This window comes from Saccopteryx bilineata, chromosome 1 (assembly GCF_036850765.1).
Source record: "Saccopteryx bilineata isolate mSacBil1 chromosome 1, mSacBil1_pri_phased_curated, whole genome shotgun sequence".
NCBI lineage: Eukaryota > Metazoa > Chordata > Mammalia > Chiroptera > Emballonuridae > Saccopteryx > Saccopteryx bilineata.
In genome coordinates, this window is record NC_089490.1 from 29821991 (window position 1) to 29839094 (window position 17104).

General features: G+C 42.2%; 1 protein-coding gene across 2 annotated transcripts in view; it reads left to right on the forward strand.

Annotated features, from left to right (window-relative positions):
- Nucleotides 1–3151: 3151 nt before the first annotated feature.
- The window catches only part of FBXO9 (F-box protein 9), a 35183-nt gene continuing 21230 nt past the window's right edge, over nucleotides 3152–17104 (forward strand). Inside the window, exons 1-5 of one of the 2 annotated variants that reach the window (XM_066252609.1) lie at nucleotides 3152–3399; nucleotides 6975–7058; nucleotides 10546–10701; nucleotides 12850–12907; nucleotides 14299–14398. In XM_066252609.1, the coding sequence (XP_066108706.1) occupies nucleotides 3397–3399; nucleotides 6975–7058; nucleotides 10546–10701; nucleotides 12850–12907; nucleotides 14299–14398 (401 nt within the window). In that variant the 5' untranslated portion in view covers nucleotides 3152–3396. The remainder of the gene's footprint in view (nucleotides 3400–6974; nucleotides 7059–10545; nucleotides 10702–12849; nucleotides 12908–14298; nucleotides 14399–17104) is intronic. The other variant, XM_066252612.1, reaches the window with a different exon arrangement.

A 17104-nucleotide genomic window follows, 5' to 3' on the forward strand; every position in this document is an offset into this window, starting at 1 on the left:
GGCGACGGGGGCGATCGCTGCTAGGAGAGGCCGCGGCGTCCGTGCAGGGACGCCCGGGAGGTGCGGCGAGTCGCACGGGCCGCGCGGCGCATGGTAGAGCAGCAGGAACCCGGCCGCTCTCCAGTCTCCAGCAGGAAAACAAACAAAAGGCAGGGAGGCTTCTAGTGGGGACGACTGGCCGCTTTCCCTGTGAAAAGTTACCCTGCAGCTCCCCCTCGCTGGCCCTGCGCGTCCCTGCACCGCGAGCCGGCCGCCCGGGAGCGCCGAGCCGCCGGGCTCCAGTCTCGGCTGGAGGCCCGTCGGAACCCGGGATCCCGGTGGCCAGGTGACCACGAGGGCGACCTCAGCTCTCCACGCACGCCTGATTGCCGCTCGACGGCGCCAGGTGTGGAGATGTAGAAATGGTGGTCGTGGATGCACGTTCTGAGATCATTTCATTACAGGTTATCAGGGAAAACATTTACCTGATTTTTTACAAAAAGAAGAAAACACAGCTGACGTTACAAGACATTGTGAAGGAAATCAACGCCACTGAATTGTACTCTCAAAATGGTTAAGATGACCAATTGTAGTATATGTATTTTGCCACCATACAAAATGTTTAAAATAAAGACGCAACTGATTGCCTGTTAGCATGTATTGGAACTTGAAGAGTTTTTGTATCAGCAACTTCAGTTTGAAAGGCTCGACCGTCACCCAGGTGGGAAGCAGCCTAGGTATGCAACAGTTGTCCTCTGTGCCTAGGTATATGAAATCTAACTCAACACTTAAAACACATTCACCGACTCAGAAGGCCTTTGAAAAAAGAAATTGCTTCAAAGTCCTCAACTGAAATTTACATAATTGCCCCAAGCCAGTGGTTCTCACACTTTAGAGGGAAGACATCAGAATCACTTGGAGGGCTTGTTAAAGTAGATTACTGGGCCCAATCCCCAGAAATCTGGTGCTGCTCTGGGGAACCGCATTGTCCTAAGCAACACAATTGTAATTTGTAAAGCAGTAACCCTCTTATACATTGTGGATCTCTCTCTGTTTAAATTCCCCAGCTCATTACCTTATCAATTTTCTCTCACCATTTCTGTTTCTGAATTCTAAGAACTGAAGACAGATTGTTTTTTTTTCCTCAAGAATCTGTACAAGAGGCCTGAATCCCTCTCTCCTCTCCTCTTGCTCCTGTTCAAGAACCCTACAAGCTTTTCTTAGACTGCCTGTCCTAAACGACAAAGGGTCATTGGGCCACTTGGCAAATATATAACATTTATCTACCTTTGTGTTTACCTATACAACCCACAAACCATATGGCAAATGAAAATTAAAAATCATTATCAGTGAAATGATAGGAAAATTAGAGGCAGCCAAACAAATTTTATGCTACTCCCATGAAAAAATTATTTTTAACGTATCTGAAATTATTGGTTTTAGTGAAATTCAGTTGTCCAAGCAAGTCTAATTATTGAATAGAGGGACTGTCTTGGTCTACCTTAACAAGGGTCCACTAGGCTAGCAAGTGGCTTAGTCAGTAGCTCTATCTAGCCTTGGGGGAAATTACAACCCTGTAACTATAACATGAGCTAATACAGGTCTAGTGGAGACTGATCTTATATAGAAAATTAGTACCTATGAAACCTAACAACATTTTAATAAAATACGTTATGCTCAATTTATCATTACAAGTACTATTACTTTATTCAACTTTATTATTTGCTAGAAAAATAGAAATCATCTGTACTAATGATACCTCAAGTCAGCCTTCAACATATGTATTTAATGAACTATAGTTCTGAAAATAGTTCAATACTTCATTCTTCATTTGCAAAACTGATCTTTTATATTCATGAGTCACATATATGATTTTCTTCTATTGTAAATTCTTACATCTAATCTTTCCCCCAGATTTACATTTCAAAATACTTTTAAAGAGATAACTGGAAGAAAAATCTTACATAAAACCCTAAGCCCTAGAGTGTCTTTTAAAAACTAAAAACTATTGAATTTTTGGCTTCCATTAAACATGAAGGTACTTTTTGTAGGTAGCTGATTTAGGGTGCAACTAAAAAGACCCATCCGAAGGGAGGGTTCCTATACCAAGACGGCTGTTGGGTTTCCATGTTGTAGCTTACCATTCTACGGCAGCCCCCCTCTTTTGCCTTGATTTCTTTGCCCAAGATTGTAAGGTCTCCAAAGTAAAATAAACTTTGTGAACTCGTTGAAAGTAGGGTCTTGGAATCCTGATGGCTATTATTACCTGGTATCTAACAGAAACTAGAAATTCCTTAAATGTTTGCTGAATGAAGAAGAGGCTATAAGGCTGTAGGTTTCCACAGTGCATGCAAAATTCCGTATTTAAAGCAATGTAACGTGTGTGAAAATAATGTATCGCCGGATAGATTGCCTGTGGAAGTGAAAAAGGGTGTTGGGTCTTTAAGAGGTGGGGCGAGTGCGGTGTGTAAGTGCCACGCTCTGCGCTGAACAGCGGACTACAGATCCCAGAGCGTCTCTGGGCAGGGCTTGGGTTTTGAGGCATTGGAGTGTGCGCGTCCTTCCTCCGTTGCACGATGGGATCTGTAGTGAGAACTTTCTTGCGGAGGCCGAGTTTACATGCCTCCGCCGCTCTCCTAAACGCATGTTTTCCTCAACCTCCAGACCCGTGCTTCAAAAAAGTTTGTGGTTACAACAGCCTGAGCTGTCGTGGAGAGCCAGTTTCCCTGCATCCCTGCCGTGAGCCTCCAACCAGAGCGGCCGTGTAGTGACGGCCCCCAGCGCCCGGTTCGAGGCTCATTAGGGTTACTTGCTCGTAGGTTACTTCTCAAGCCTTTCATTTGAGTTACGTTTTTGAGATAATGGCCTTTCAGGTTGGCATAAGTGTTCACAGAAGCGAATTAGTGGGCTATGTTGGGGCTGGGGCACATCGGCGACCTCGCGCACACGGGCGGCCCACGCCCCCTCGTCTTCCACTAGGTGGCACGCGCCGGACCCTCGGCCGAGCCGCACACGCAGCGGCGGCGGCGGGGCACTGCGCAGGCTCGGTGCGCCAGCGCAGGTTTCCGCGGCGGCGGGGAGAGGTCGGCGGCGTGTGGGGTCTTCAGCAGGGCCGGCGCTCCGCTCCGCGCACGGTTTTCGGCCTCCGCTGCGAACGGCTGTCGCTCCGCTCCGCGTGTCCCCGGCCGCCGCTCCAGCGCGCCCCGATCTGGCCCCCTGTCCCGCGAAGATGGCTGCCGTACGCCGGGCCCGCAGTTACTGCCGCTGCCTGGTGCGCTTCTCCGACCGAGAACTCTGCTAAGCCCTGCTGCAGCGGACAGGCAGAAGTAGACACCCGGACACCCCGCACACCTCCTCGGGGGACGGTGCAGAGGGGGCGCGGAGAGCTCCTCGACCGCGGCCGGCCGGCCCGCCAGCATGGTAACCTGCGGGCGCAGGGGGGTTCCGCGAGGCGGGGGTGCGGGGTGCGGGGTGCGGGAGGGGCCGGGCCTGGGGGGGGGGAGCCCCGAGGGCGCGAGAAGGTCTGGGAGGAGTGGGGTCTGCCCGGCCGCTGCCCGCTAGGGAACCTCTGGCCTGAGAGGGAGTGGAGGGGGTGCCAGCCCTGAGCGCTCCCGAGCCTTCTTCTTGCTGAACCCTCAGCCGGGAGTCGATGCGGCGAGAGTGGGTTTGCAAGGACGACCGAGGGGAAATAAAATGCCTCTTCTCGGCTCCCCGAGGACATTGAACCAGACTCCCTCCTCTCGAGGGGTTTTATCAAAAGCAGCGAGCACAGATGGAGGTGAGCGTCGCAGCATCGGAAATTGGGAGGGAGCCCCGGCCAGCGGAGACACTTGTTGATTGCTCCCCCTCTGGAAAGCCGAGCCCACGGAGAGGGAGAGGGAGAGGGCGCCCCTGCCCCGTGACGCGTCAGTGCCAGGGATAGGATGTTGGCAGGAGGTCCAGGCGCCGTGGGGCCGGAAGGATCTCGCCTCGCCTCACAGCGGTGAGGGCCTGACAAGCGTCAATGCGGTCCAAGTGGATAGACTGAGCTGAGCTCCTGAAACTGACAGTGCGAATTCCAAAGGACAGTTGATTGCCTGCTGGAATGCGGAGTCCCTGACCGGGGCTGTCTTTCCTCGGCTTCCAATAAAGCGTCCCTCCCAGAAACTGATCTCTAGCGTGCTTTGAACCAAGGGTGGAATGACAGATACCAAACTAATTAGCTTACAGTAGACACTAAAATATCTATTGGATAAGTGAATGGCTGAATGAATTTATTTTATTAATCTGGAAGATAGGAAGAGATTATGCCTCTAAACTTGCAGAACTGGTTCTTTGACCAGGATTTAGCACTTAACTAATTATATTTTACCACCAGTAAAATGATGAAGACCAGCTACTCCAGTGAAAGGTGACGCTTGGGTCAAATTCAGTTAGAAAAAATAAAGTGAAAATCTCTGGCTGGCAGCTGAGGACCTGCTTATTTCAAGTGGTATTTGATTTGAAAAGTAGTGAAACCCCAATTTTGATAGTTTTCTGTTTTTGTCATAATATCAAAAAGTAATAATGGATTAGAACTCTATTATAACACAAGAGCTGTGAAGAAGAAAGATACTATTTGATTACAGATTTCCAGTTTCTTTTTGTCATTCTTGAGATACACATTTTTTTTTTATCCACAGGGCATTTTATTTGTTAATTCAACCAATTTTTTGAGCACCTATTAGCCTGGCATAGTGCTAGAACCCGGTACAACACAAAATCTTCAATATAAGCAAACCTGTAAGGTGATTTATGGTAAACTTTTAATTATAGAATGTCACATATGAAAAGGGACCTTCAAGGTCACCACATCCAACACTGTCTTTTTAGAGGTGTGACAGTTGAGGTTTGCATACACCTTCAGGATGAATCAAGCAGTGTGTTTGGCCTCAGGTTACCAAGATGAATGAGATGTGATCTTTGTTCCCAGAGCAGTAGCTCCAGCAAAGAGAACAAAATTAATCTCAAGACAAGTCTAAGTGCCCAGTGTAATGGAAAAACAAAAGAGGCAATTAAAAGGATCAGAAAATGCTTCCTACTGGGATGATTCCTGAGCTGAATCTTGAAGGATCAGTAAGTCAAGTGAGGAAGGAAAAGTCATTCAAGCAGCACACGCAAGAGCTTGGAACTGAAATGAGCAGGGGAAACTCTGGAAGTCCATTTAGTATGACGACCAGGCAAGAGGTAGAGAAGGCTGTTACTAACAGAATAGTTCCCTAGGGAACTCAGATTTCATTTAATTAACTGTACGTAGAGTTTACAAGAATAATAACTCAGACTGTTTTTTGAAAAGGGAAAGAAATACGTTTCTCAAAGGGATATATAAATTTGAAGTCCTCTATTGTATATTTTCTTATTAGTGATGTTCTTAGTACAGGAAGCTCCCAGAGAAAAGACTAAAAAAAAAAGTGTATTTGACAATACATCAATGCTTAAAATTTACAGTTTTCTGGAAATTTATCTGAGTTTTGGCCTCATTTATTTCTTCACTGGTTTAGGTTTTACAGTGTGCCAAGCACTTTACCATATACTAACTGGTTCAAGCCTTAAAGGCACCTTTGCTTGAAGTCTGGTTGCCAGAGATAAGATAGGAAGCAGGGCTTATTTATGTTGCACTAGAAAGTAGCGCAGTATATATCTTGTTGCTATATTCAAAAATATGTGTTAATGCAAACATCTTTTTCTGGAAACATTACAATTAAAATTGGCAACTGTGAAACTTTACGTTTTTGGACAGAGTAAATTAAATAGGTTTTATTTTTATTTCTAACTGGCCTTCAGGGTCATTTTTTTGATTGCCATTTCCCTGATTCTTTATAGGACTGAACACATTATTGAGCAAGCCCCATTTGCTACTAAGTCTATTACCCAACAGACTGAACCAAGACAACATTTCATCTTCGGTGGAAGGTTGGGTTAAGTTTAATTTAGCAAACATTTACTGAGAACAAAAAGTTAAAATGAAAGGAAACTGATCTGAGATCTCTGTTAAGCTCCACGCCTGTTCACAATAATTCCAGTCCTGCTTTACCCCATTTTAAATTAATCCAAAATATAAAATAAATTGGATTTAGAAAACAAAATAGAAAGGGCTTTCTTACAAAAAACCAAAACATTCACTATTATATGTCCTTGATTTCTGAGCTTTCCTAGTACGTTTAAAATATTAATAAACAGACAAGTCATATTCATGTATTAAATAATATGGCAGTATGTCAAAGAAGGGACATCATGTATGGATTATACATGGTCGGTCTTAAGTGATTTGTGAAACAAAAACTATTTGTTGAACTCTATACCACAATTAAATGTTATTTTCTAAAGTAAAGTTCTTTTTAACCACCTACTAGAACATTTTGTTTTGTTTTGTTTTATTTTTCTGAAGTTGGAAACGGGGAGGCAGTCAGACTGACTCCCTCATGTGCCCGACCGGGATCCACCTGGCACGCCCACCAGGGGGAAATGCTCTGCCCATCTGGGGCATCGCTCTGTTGCAACCAGAGCCATTCTAGCGCCTGAGGCAGAGGCCATGGAGCCATCCTCAGCGCCCAGGCCATCTTTGCTCCAGTGGAGCCTTGGCTGCGAGAGGGGAAGTGAGAGACAGAGAGGAAGGAGAGGGGGAGGGGTGGAGAAGCAGATGGGCGCTTCTCCTGTGTGCCCTGGCCGGGGATCGAACCCGGGACTCCCACACGCCAGGACGATGCTCTACCACTGAGCCAACTGGCCAGGGCCCCTACTAAAACATTTTGAACTAGAGCTCAGCGAAGTTGTTTGTTCTACAGTAATAAAAGAGTTAAAATATCAGGTTCTTCTGATTGGAATCATTAAACTTACCATGAATGGCGTATCTAGAGAAAAGCAACTATGTATCAATATATTATTTCATTGAGCAAGTAGCTACATGGGAGATGTAAATTTCAAAGAGAAACTGATGTTTGTATATTCCTGATCTTTGGTTCTTTTTCTCCCCTCAGGCAGAAGGTGAGGAAGATTGTCATTCTGATGCTATCAGAGCAGATGATGACGGAAATGAAAGCCCTGCGGAAACAGAGCTGCAGGCATGCTTCTTCATTGTACACTTAATTCTCATTCCGCTGCTTTTCGTACTTTCGCAGAAATCGGTCATGAGCATTGAATTTAACTATATTTTCATGCCAGTTTATAGAATACTTAAATTCCAACTATGCTATGGATTTTTTTTCTGTAAAAAGATATATCATTAATTGCTGCTGAGTCGTTTAGTATATGGGTTTAAAATGTTCAAACTAGGCTTAAGCATGACTTACAACCCATCACCTCAAAGAAGAAGATGGGACAGATTCAACCACCTAAAATTTTAAAACCTCTATATAGCAAAAGACATCACAAATCTGTCAAGAGAAGTGATCTGCTATAAAAAACTGCTACTTATGAGCAGAGGATTGATAGTCTCAGTATGTAGGATATTGTTATAAATTAGCAAGAGGAATGCAAGATAGATAGGAATGGACCACTAATGGAAAAGTAATATAAATGGCTATTAAACATTTGAAAAGATAATTAGCCTCATTAATAATTTTAAAAATACAAATTAAATCTACAGTCAGTTGTTTTTTTAAAATGATCAGATTGCTGAATAACGCCCATTGCCTCCAGGTTGGGAGAACACCTGTGCATTATACAGGAAAGTGTAAATTGCTACAGCTGTTTTGTAGCGCAGAGTAGCAGTGTGGTTCAAAAGGAGAAACAAACATTTGATTTGAACTAGCAGTTCTACTTCCAGGAAATTACAATCCTAAAGAAATAATGGGGAAAGTGAGTAAATCTACATGTAAAAAAATGTTTAGGTGGCTCGTCACAAGGAAAAAATGGAGTACAACCGAAATACCCATCACTTGTTAAGTAAGGATGCCCCCAGGCAGTGGAATACACTGCAGCCATTTAAAAGGATGGGATAAAAATGTGTGCATTGAAATAGAAGAATATTCGTGTAATTGGTTTAAGTGCATCTTACTGAATTTATAAGCTTTATGGCAGGGGTCGGGAACCTATGGCTCAAGAGCCAGATGTGGCTCTTTTGATGGCTGCATCTGGCTCGCAGACAAATCTTCAATAAAAAAAAAAAATAATAACGGTAAAAATATAAAACATTCTCATGTATTACAATCCATTCATTTCCTACCTCTCATGTTCATGGTTGCAGGTGGCTGGAGCCAATCACAGCTGTCCTCTGGGACAACAACAAATTTTTATTGGATAATGCGTAACATACCTGGGTCATTGTGTGGCTCTCACGGAATTACGTTTTAAAATATGTGGCGTTCATGGCCTTCTCAGCCAAAAAGTTTCCCAACCCCTGCTTTATGGTGTTTATTTGGAATACGTTATCTAGTAGCCGTTAAGAGTGCTGCTAAAGATTTTTTTAGGTCAGAGTTATATGTGTGAGAGGTAGGAAGCAGGTGGGAATCAAAACCAAAGTACTGCAAAATGTAGAGAAAAAAATATTCTTGAAACTTTATTTTATATATAGCCATGAGTGATCCACGCAATCCCATTGGCAATGGCCACCTCTTAGAAGAGGGGCGCCTTGGTTTGGGTTCCCTGGAAAGCAGACCTGGAGGGAGGTGGAGGGTGCCATGTAGGAGGGTTTTCACACAGTGCTCCTGGGATCAGCACCACTGTCAAGGGATAGACTTGTTTGGTCAACTCCAAGTACAGGGAGGGAGGGCGGGAAGCTGGGCCTGGGGAAGTTGAGCTGCGGTGCAGCCTTAATGGGCCACCTTATTCCTGCCGAAGGGCTGAGGCTGGAACGACCCGCTGAGAGCCTGACTTCTCAGGCACTGGTTACTTTCCACGATGTACCCTTGGGCAGGAGTCACTGGGAAGGGGGTATGGTCTTGCTGAGGCAGCACCCCAAACGGCTGAGGGCTGAGGCCTGTTTTGCAGCTGCTTTCCCAGCAGTTGGGGTGATCGCTGCTTTATTACTAAGGGGGGTCTGGGCAGGCAGCACAGTCCACCGCACAGGGACTTCACTTTTCCTATGTTTTAAAAAAGATTTATGATACATACTAGAGAACAATTTCTTATTAAAAAAGAAGGGTTGTGGCTCCGAACAATTGACTCGGCAGTAGAGTGCCGACCTGGCATGTGGATGTCCCAGGTTCAATTCCCAGTCAGAGCACACAGGAGAAGCGACAGTCTGCTTCTCCAACCCTCCCCTTCTCCCTTCTCTCTCTCTCTCTGTCATCCCCTCCCGCAGCCATGGCTCAGTTAGTTTCAGCACATCAGCCCTGGGCACTGAGGATGGCTCCATGGCCTCCTCCTCAGGTGCTAAGAAGAGCTCAGTTGCTGAACAATGGAGCAATGACCCCAGATGGGCAGAAGCCCTGTAGGGGGCGTGCCGGGTGGATCCTGGTCAGGATGCATGCAGGAGGAGTCTGTCTTTCTGCCTCCCTGCTTCTAACTTAAGAAATAATAAATAAATAAATAGGAAAGGTTATTAAAAGTTTGGTCTTGCCTACAGAATTTTTAGCAGCACTCTTAACATCTACTAGATGGTATATTACAAGTAAGCAAATGTTTGAAAACATCTAAGTTCATACCATTAGATTTTCCTGCACAATCTTACTTTAAGAAATTTTTATGATTTCTTTAAAGACTTAAGCAGAAAATTATTTTAGAATAGGTGGTTAATGGTATTAACTTAGTAATTTAAAAGACAGTGTTTCCTGGTTTTAGAATAAATATGTATACAGGTAGTCCCCGGGTTACGAACAAGATAGGTTCTGTAGGTTTGTTCTTAAGTTGCAGTTGTATGTAAGTTGGAACAGGTATGTTTATGTACTAAATGCAACTTAAACAGATGTTTATCTTAGCATAGTATTTATTTTTACCTTTCTGTGCATATAAATACTTAAACATTTTCAAATACAACCTTAAACAGTCTTGAAGGATGCAGAAGATGATGGACTTGTTGGAGGGGATTGGACTGGTGTTAGAGAGTCAGGGTTTGATTCTGTGGCTGGAGCCAGTTTTCTGAAGTAGCATCAGGGGAGTTTGCACAGAGCTTTTCTTTTCATCATAAATGGGCCTGTAGCATCTCGGGCCTTTGGTAATTGGTAAACTGGTGAACCTTTGTGATCGGGATCTTGCTCCTCTAACTTTGCCATTCCTGCTTCAATGAGGCAAAAAGCATCAGCTTTTTGTAGAAAACTTGTTTGGTTCTGGAGTTTCTAGGTCCCTGTTTTCTTCTCTAAATGCTATCGTGTGCTGCTCTAGTTCCATAAGGTCTTCATTGGTTAGTTCTTTGCTGTGGGAGTCGGGTAACTCTGTGATACCATTTTCACTGATTCCAACTGCAGTTGATTACTATTAACCCTTATGGTGTTCTGTTCATAAGTACAAGTTGCACGTAAGTCGGATGTTTTTAACTCGGGGACTTACTGTATGTAATTACATATATGTTATATGTATATATATTTGGAAATTAATGTTGGACCTATTGACAAATTATTCCTGAGTTGAACTACTCTTTCTTGATGCGTCCTAAAATCCTTGTCTCCGCAGGCACAACTCCAGATGTTCCGAGCTCAGTGGATGTTTGAGCTTGCCCCAGGTGCAGGCTCTGGCAATGTAGAAACTCGATCTTGCAGAGCAGCGAGAGCCTCTTTTCTGAAAGCAGTGGATACCAAAGGAAAGCAAGAACTAGCAAAAGAAGAAAAGGTAAGTGATACGGACATTCTACTTAAAAACTCTTTGACATCTCTGTGTAGCAGTTGACCCACCCCTCACTGCTTCTCCGAGCTGCTTTGGATGGTATCACCCCTCCTATAGGCGTCTTCCTACACGTGCACTATCTTCAGGGCACTTGGTAATTTATAGACTCCTGAGGTTCACTTAGTCTCTACAAGATTAACACCTCTGAATTTATTACAGAAGGAAAAACATTATTCAGATAAAAACTTTTTGAAGGTCTTAATGCAGTATTTTGTTATATTTCGAATTGAATAAATTTATAATGTTGCATTAATTACTTTCTTATTCTGGAAAATTTTCAAAGTACTCCCACTGAAAAAATTTTGATTGCTGTGTAATTGTTTATTTCTTTCCTATTATTCACATGAAGTGGGCACCGCACATCGACTTCTCACTATTCTCCTACGAGTGGTCGGCAAACTCATTAGTCAACAGAGCCAAATATCAACCGTACAACGACTGAAAGTTCTTTTGAGAGCCAAATTTTTTAAACTTAAACTCTATAGGTAGGTACATTGTTATTAACTTAATTAGAGTGAAGTGCCCTTTGTGGAAGAGCCACACTCAAGGAGCCAGGAAGCCGCATGTGGCTCGCAAGCCGCAGTTTGCCGACCAAGGCCTCCTAGTCTATAGAGGCTGTCATCTCTGCATCCATCGGATCCAAGTTCTTGTTTACAGGCAACTTGCCGCTAAATAATCGACATTACCGCAGTAGCTAAAAAACTCTGTGTTCATTTTATTTTCATTTTTAAATAATCACAGATTCCCAGGGACAGGGAAGCTTCCTGCGCCCTGCGCTGTTCTCCCTGGGTGGTGGCGTCTCACAGAGCGCAGTACCAGGGAACAGGCGTTGGCACAGGCCACAAGGCTCATTCAGGTTCCCGGATTCCTAAGCACTGTTTGTGTGCATGTATATAAGTAGTTCTGTGCAGTTCTATGAACGTGGAGCCTCATGTAAACACCACTGCAGTCAAGAGACAGAACTGTGTGTTCACCACAAGGCTCCCTCCTGCGATACCTTTCCCTGCCTCCGCCCTGGCCATCCTAGCTACTGAAAACCACCGTCTGTTCTCCGTTTCTATCATTTTAATATGAAAAAGTATTATATAAATAGCTTCATACACTTTTGAGATCCTTTCAGGTTGCATGTATCAGTAGTTTGTTCCTTTTTAATGCTCAGTAGTCCTGTGTATTATGGGCGTACCCCAGTTTATTGAGCTGTTCACCAGTTGAGGAACATTTGGGTTGTTTCCAGTTTGGGCTGTTCTATACAGAGCTGCTGTGACTACTCATGTGCAGGTTTTTGCACGAACATAAGCGTTCATTTCTCTAGCGGCTAGCCTACAGGTGTAATTGCTAGGGAAGGACATCTTTGATGGGAAGAAGCAGCCAAGCTGTGGTGCACAGTGTCCGTACCATTGTATGCTCCCTCAGCTGTGTGAGTGCTCCAGTGTCTCTGCGTCCTTGTCAGCATTTGGTGTCACTACTTGTTAATTGTAGCCATTCTGATGGGGGGCAGTAATACCGCATTGTAATTTTAATTTGTATTTCTCTAATGTCTAATGATGCTGAATATCCTTTTCATGTGCCCTTTCCGTCTTTATGGCCTTTCTGTGAAACACTGGTTTGTCTTTTCTAATTAGATCGCTTATGGTTTCACTGTTGAGTTTTGAGAGTTCTTTTTGTATTCTAAATACAAGTCCTTTGTTGAACAGGTAGCTTATAAATACTTTCTCTCAGTTTATCATTTGTCTTTGCATCTTCTTTACAGGGTGTCTTGCAGAACAAGTTTTCAGTTTTGATGAGGTCCAGTTTATCTGCTTTTATGGATTGTGCTTTTGGTGTCAAGTATAAGAATTTTGCTTACTGCTAGGTCTCCAAGATTTTTTTTTTTATCATTTTTTCCTGAAAGTTTAAAAGTTTTATATTTAAGTCCATGATCCATGTTCATGTTAATTTTTATGTAAGCTATAAGGTTTAGGTCAAGATTTGTTATTTTGCTTGTGGATGTCCAGTTGTTCTAGCACTGTTTGTTGAAAAGGCTATCTTTCTCCCATTCATACTCATTTTTAATACTGGTTTTCAAAAATATTCTTTCACTCTCCATCTTTCTAGGCTCGAGAACTCTTCCTGAAAGCCGTAGAAGAAGAACAGAATGGGGCTCTCTATGAAGGTAGAGACTCAGGGCCCTGGGTAGTGTTATTGTGACGTCTCTCAGTAACAACTCTTTGTTACTGAGGAATTCTTTTTTTACTAGAATGTATTTGGTATAGAACATCAGTCTCCCTATATTTGAAATTGGTTTTTAAAATACCAGAAATAAAAATTATATTTCTATATAACCTGTTTCTTTGCAAAATAATCTTGCTGAGAAACAGCATATTGATAGGATGAGTAAAATGACTGTCTTGTTACTTTTAGGTTTTAGTATTGATTAATTCTTTATTATTAAAGTCTTATGAATATTGTCATTTAAGAATAGGATATGCTCCATTTATAGGTGAAATTACTTTGGGGAAGGGAATATTAAGGATACATTGAGGAGCATAGGTTTTTTAAGTTCTAATTTATGTTATCTGTAAAGGATTACCCGTTGACTTTGTTTTTTTAGTAAGCTAATAGAAATGCATAAGTAAACAGTGATTGAGCTGTTTATCATAGTAGGTTTGTAACTGGGCTTTTATTTTGTGATAGTAAAGCTAATAATTGTGGCATAGGAAAGATTCCTGTGCTTGGATCATTTGAATATGCCCCCAGAATTACATTTTCAGAATTATTGCATTATTTGCAAATTTCTTCTAGTGATATTTCTACTTTGAGATATTAAAAGCGCCCAGTTGCTCTCTCTCCGTGGTCTTCATTAGTTTGCAAGATCCCCCACCTCCACTTAGTGCACAGTGACTCAGCCAGAGTAAACCCACAGTGGAGTGTGTTGAACTGAATAGACTTCATCTAGTTGGCCTCTGCAGCCCCACATTCTATTAATATCTCCATGGAAGACATTGTTAAATATGACAGCTATAAACCCCCTAGCTAGGAGATTTATTTAAAAACAAACAGGTTTTAAAGGTTATTTAGCTAAATAAGAGGCAGCTGTATTGCAGTTGGATTTGAAGAATAAATTCCAAAAAACTCTTCTCTTGATTCCAACACGTAGGAAGCATTTGATTTCCCTTAACTCTTGAGTTTTAGAAAGAAACATTTGCTTAAAAGTGTTTTTGTTGGGGCTGTAGTGTTGCATTTTCAGAGTCCTAAGAAAGACGCCCACATCCGATCACTTCTGACAATACATAAGAGGCCGAGGAAGAAGATGGAAAGGGCTGAAAGACGAGAGTAAAATGTAGCATCTTACATTTCTGCAACATGTTAGCTGTAGGAAAGAGAAAGATCACTTCTGAGTGGTAAGGTTTGGAAATAAGTTTGTCCACTGAACTGTTGCATGTAGAAAAAGGGAATTTGGCTCTTTGTAAAGAAAGTTACCAAATTAACCCACAGTTAAGCTTAACAAAGGAAATGACAAAAAATGTGTGGTCATAGCTAATTTAGCTTTATTTCTTCTTTTAGCCATCAAGTTTTATCGTAGGGCTATGCAACTTGTACCCGATATAGAGTTCAAGATTACTTATACCCGGTCTCCAGATGGTGATGGCGTTGGAAACAGCTAGTGCGTATATAATTTGATAGACAGTAATACATAGAGTTTGTTAAAATTAAGCTTCTTTGCCCTGTTGACTCTTAACATGATAAAAAGATGGTGCTTTTCTGCTAACTCATGTAGTCTTTAGTATAAATACTTGTTTATACAGTTATAGAAATTTTTTAATTAGGGAAATTTTAAGATTAAAATATAGAAATGCACATTTTAAACAGACATAACAGACACAAGGTAATGAGAGATTTTTTTTTTTTTTAATAAAAAGCAGTGATTAGCCTGACCTGTGGTGGTGCAGTGGATAAAGTGTCGACCTGGAATGCTGAGGTTGCCGGTTCAAAACCCTGGGCTTGCCTGGTCAAGGCACATATGGGAGTTGATGCTTCCTGCTCCTCCCTCCCCCTTTTTCTCTCTAGCTCTTTCCTCTCTCTCTCTCTCTCTTTCTCTCTCCAATAAAAATGGATTAATAAAATCTTTAAAAAAAATTTTTTTTCAAAAAAAAGCAGTGATTATTGCCCTGGTTGGGTAGTTCAGTTGGTTAGATTTCCCAAATCACCAGGGTTGTGGGTTCAGTCCCTGGTCGGGTACATCCAAGAATCAACCAATGAATGTATAAATAAGTGGAACAACAAATCGATGTTTCTCTTGTTCTTCCTCTCTCTCTCTCTAAAAACAATCAGTTAATAAAAAATAAACAAAAATAAAAGCAGTGGCTATTGAAAGGAGTAAATTTAATGGCATATTTTAACTTCTGAAACCTACTTCAGGTCACAACTCTTAATAAGTAATGAGGCCCAAACTGAAGAGTGTTAATGGATGAAATTGAGTAATGGGCACATAGCATTTCATTGCACTCGTCTTTTTTCCTTTGGTATATATTTGAAACTGTATGTTTTTACTTAAAAATAGACTTTTCATTTTGTTAGGAAAGTGCTGAATTATAACAAGACTTTATTATTCTCTTAAGGTATGTAGGTGGAATATCATTGAGACTGTAATGTTGGCTTAAAAGCCCAGGTGCTGAATATTAGCACTCCAAAAAGAAACCACATTTCCTTGTGTAGACCCAGCTCCTGAGTCAATCATGAAGCAGCCTTGATGGTTTTATATGACAGTGACCAAAGGAGCATATTTTTAAGTCAGTACTTTTGAAGCTATTTGTAAAACAATTATAAAGTTGTTTTGGCTTAATCCCTTTGTCCCCAGAAGCCCAGTTAGCCGATAATAGAAGGGGACTCTGCAGTCTCTCCATGAGAGAATGAATGTCAGGTTTAAAATGCACAATACTTAGAGTGGGCAGAGCGTCGCCCCCTAGTGGGCATGCTGGGTGGATCCTCGTCCGGCACATGAAGGAGTCTGTCTCTCTGCGTCCCTGCTTCTCACTTCAGAAAAATACAAAAATAATAATAAAATAAAATAGACAACACCTAGAAAAATAGAATTTTGCTGATGAGATATTATATTATCTACTATCATATCAGTCATGAAATAATTAAGAAGTTATCTTTTTTTTTTTTTTTTTTTTTTTTTTTTTTTTTTTTTATCTTTTCTGAAGCTGGAAACAGGGAGAGACAGTCAGACAGACTCCCGCATGCGCCCGACCGGGATCCACCCGGCACGCCCACCAGGGGGCGACGCTCTGCCCACCAGGGGGCGATGCTCTGCCCATCCTGGGCGTCGCCATGTTGCGACCCTCCTGGGTGTCGCCATATTGCGACCAGAGCCACTCTAGCGCCTGGGGCAGAGGCCACAGAGCCATCCCCAGCGCCCGGGCCATCTTTTGCTCCAATGGAGCCTTGGCTGCGGGAGGGGAAGAGAGAGACAGAGAGGAAGGCGCGGCGGAGGGGTGGAGAAGCAAATGGGCGCTTCTCCTATGTGCCCTGGCCGGGAATCGAACCCGGGTCCTCCGCACGCTAGGCTGACGCTCTACCGCTGAGCCAACCGGCCAGGGCCAAGAAGTTATCTTTATCGATAGCTTAATGCTTATTGCCAGTGTTTGTTAACTGCTTATAGTATGAAGCCTTAAGCTTTGGGTAAACCATATTAACATTCCAATGAAATCATTATTAATTGCCTGTTTGAGCTTTGGACTAATGATAGTGTCACCAAATTAGATGTAACAGTGTGTGGTAGTTAATAGTCAAAAAGAATCATTTGGGCTTTTTCTAAGCCTTTTTAAATTTTGGGTAGAGTCATTTGGACTCAGTTCTTAGCCAGTTTTATAAGTAGACTCCAAGTACTGTTAAGGAAGTTTGTATTAAAACATTAGAGAAGCATTTCAATGCAGTCCCTTTATACAGACCTGGATGCTATGAAAAGTTCTTTAAAGATAATTCATTTAGTCAGATCTTATAAGCCCTAGAAGTCTCATGTTTGTTTGTTTGTTTGTTTTTGACCTTTTGTATAAAATGTTGGTAAAGTAGCCTCGAATCCATCTGGACTCCACCACACTCGACCTTTGTTGTGTTATAATGAACTTTGGTTTTATAACTTTATTCTCATCTAAACCTTTTTGTACATCTGATAATTTTTAAGGTTAATTCAGCAAAAAATGGAAAACTAGATATTTTTTAGAACTCTTAAGTACACACATTTGTCTATATTGGTAGATAATTTGTATACCATTTTAAAATTACACATTTTCCTCTCTAAATGTAGGGTGATAAGGCACATCTGTTAGAAACCCCTTGGTAAGTAAGTACTTTAGATGACATCTGT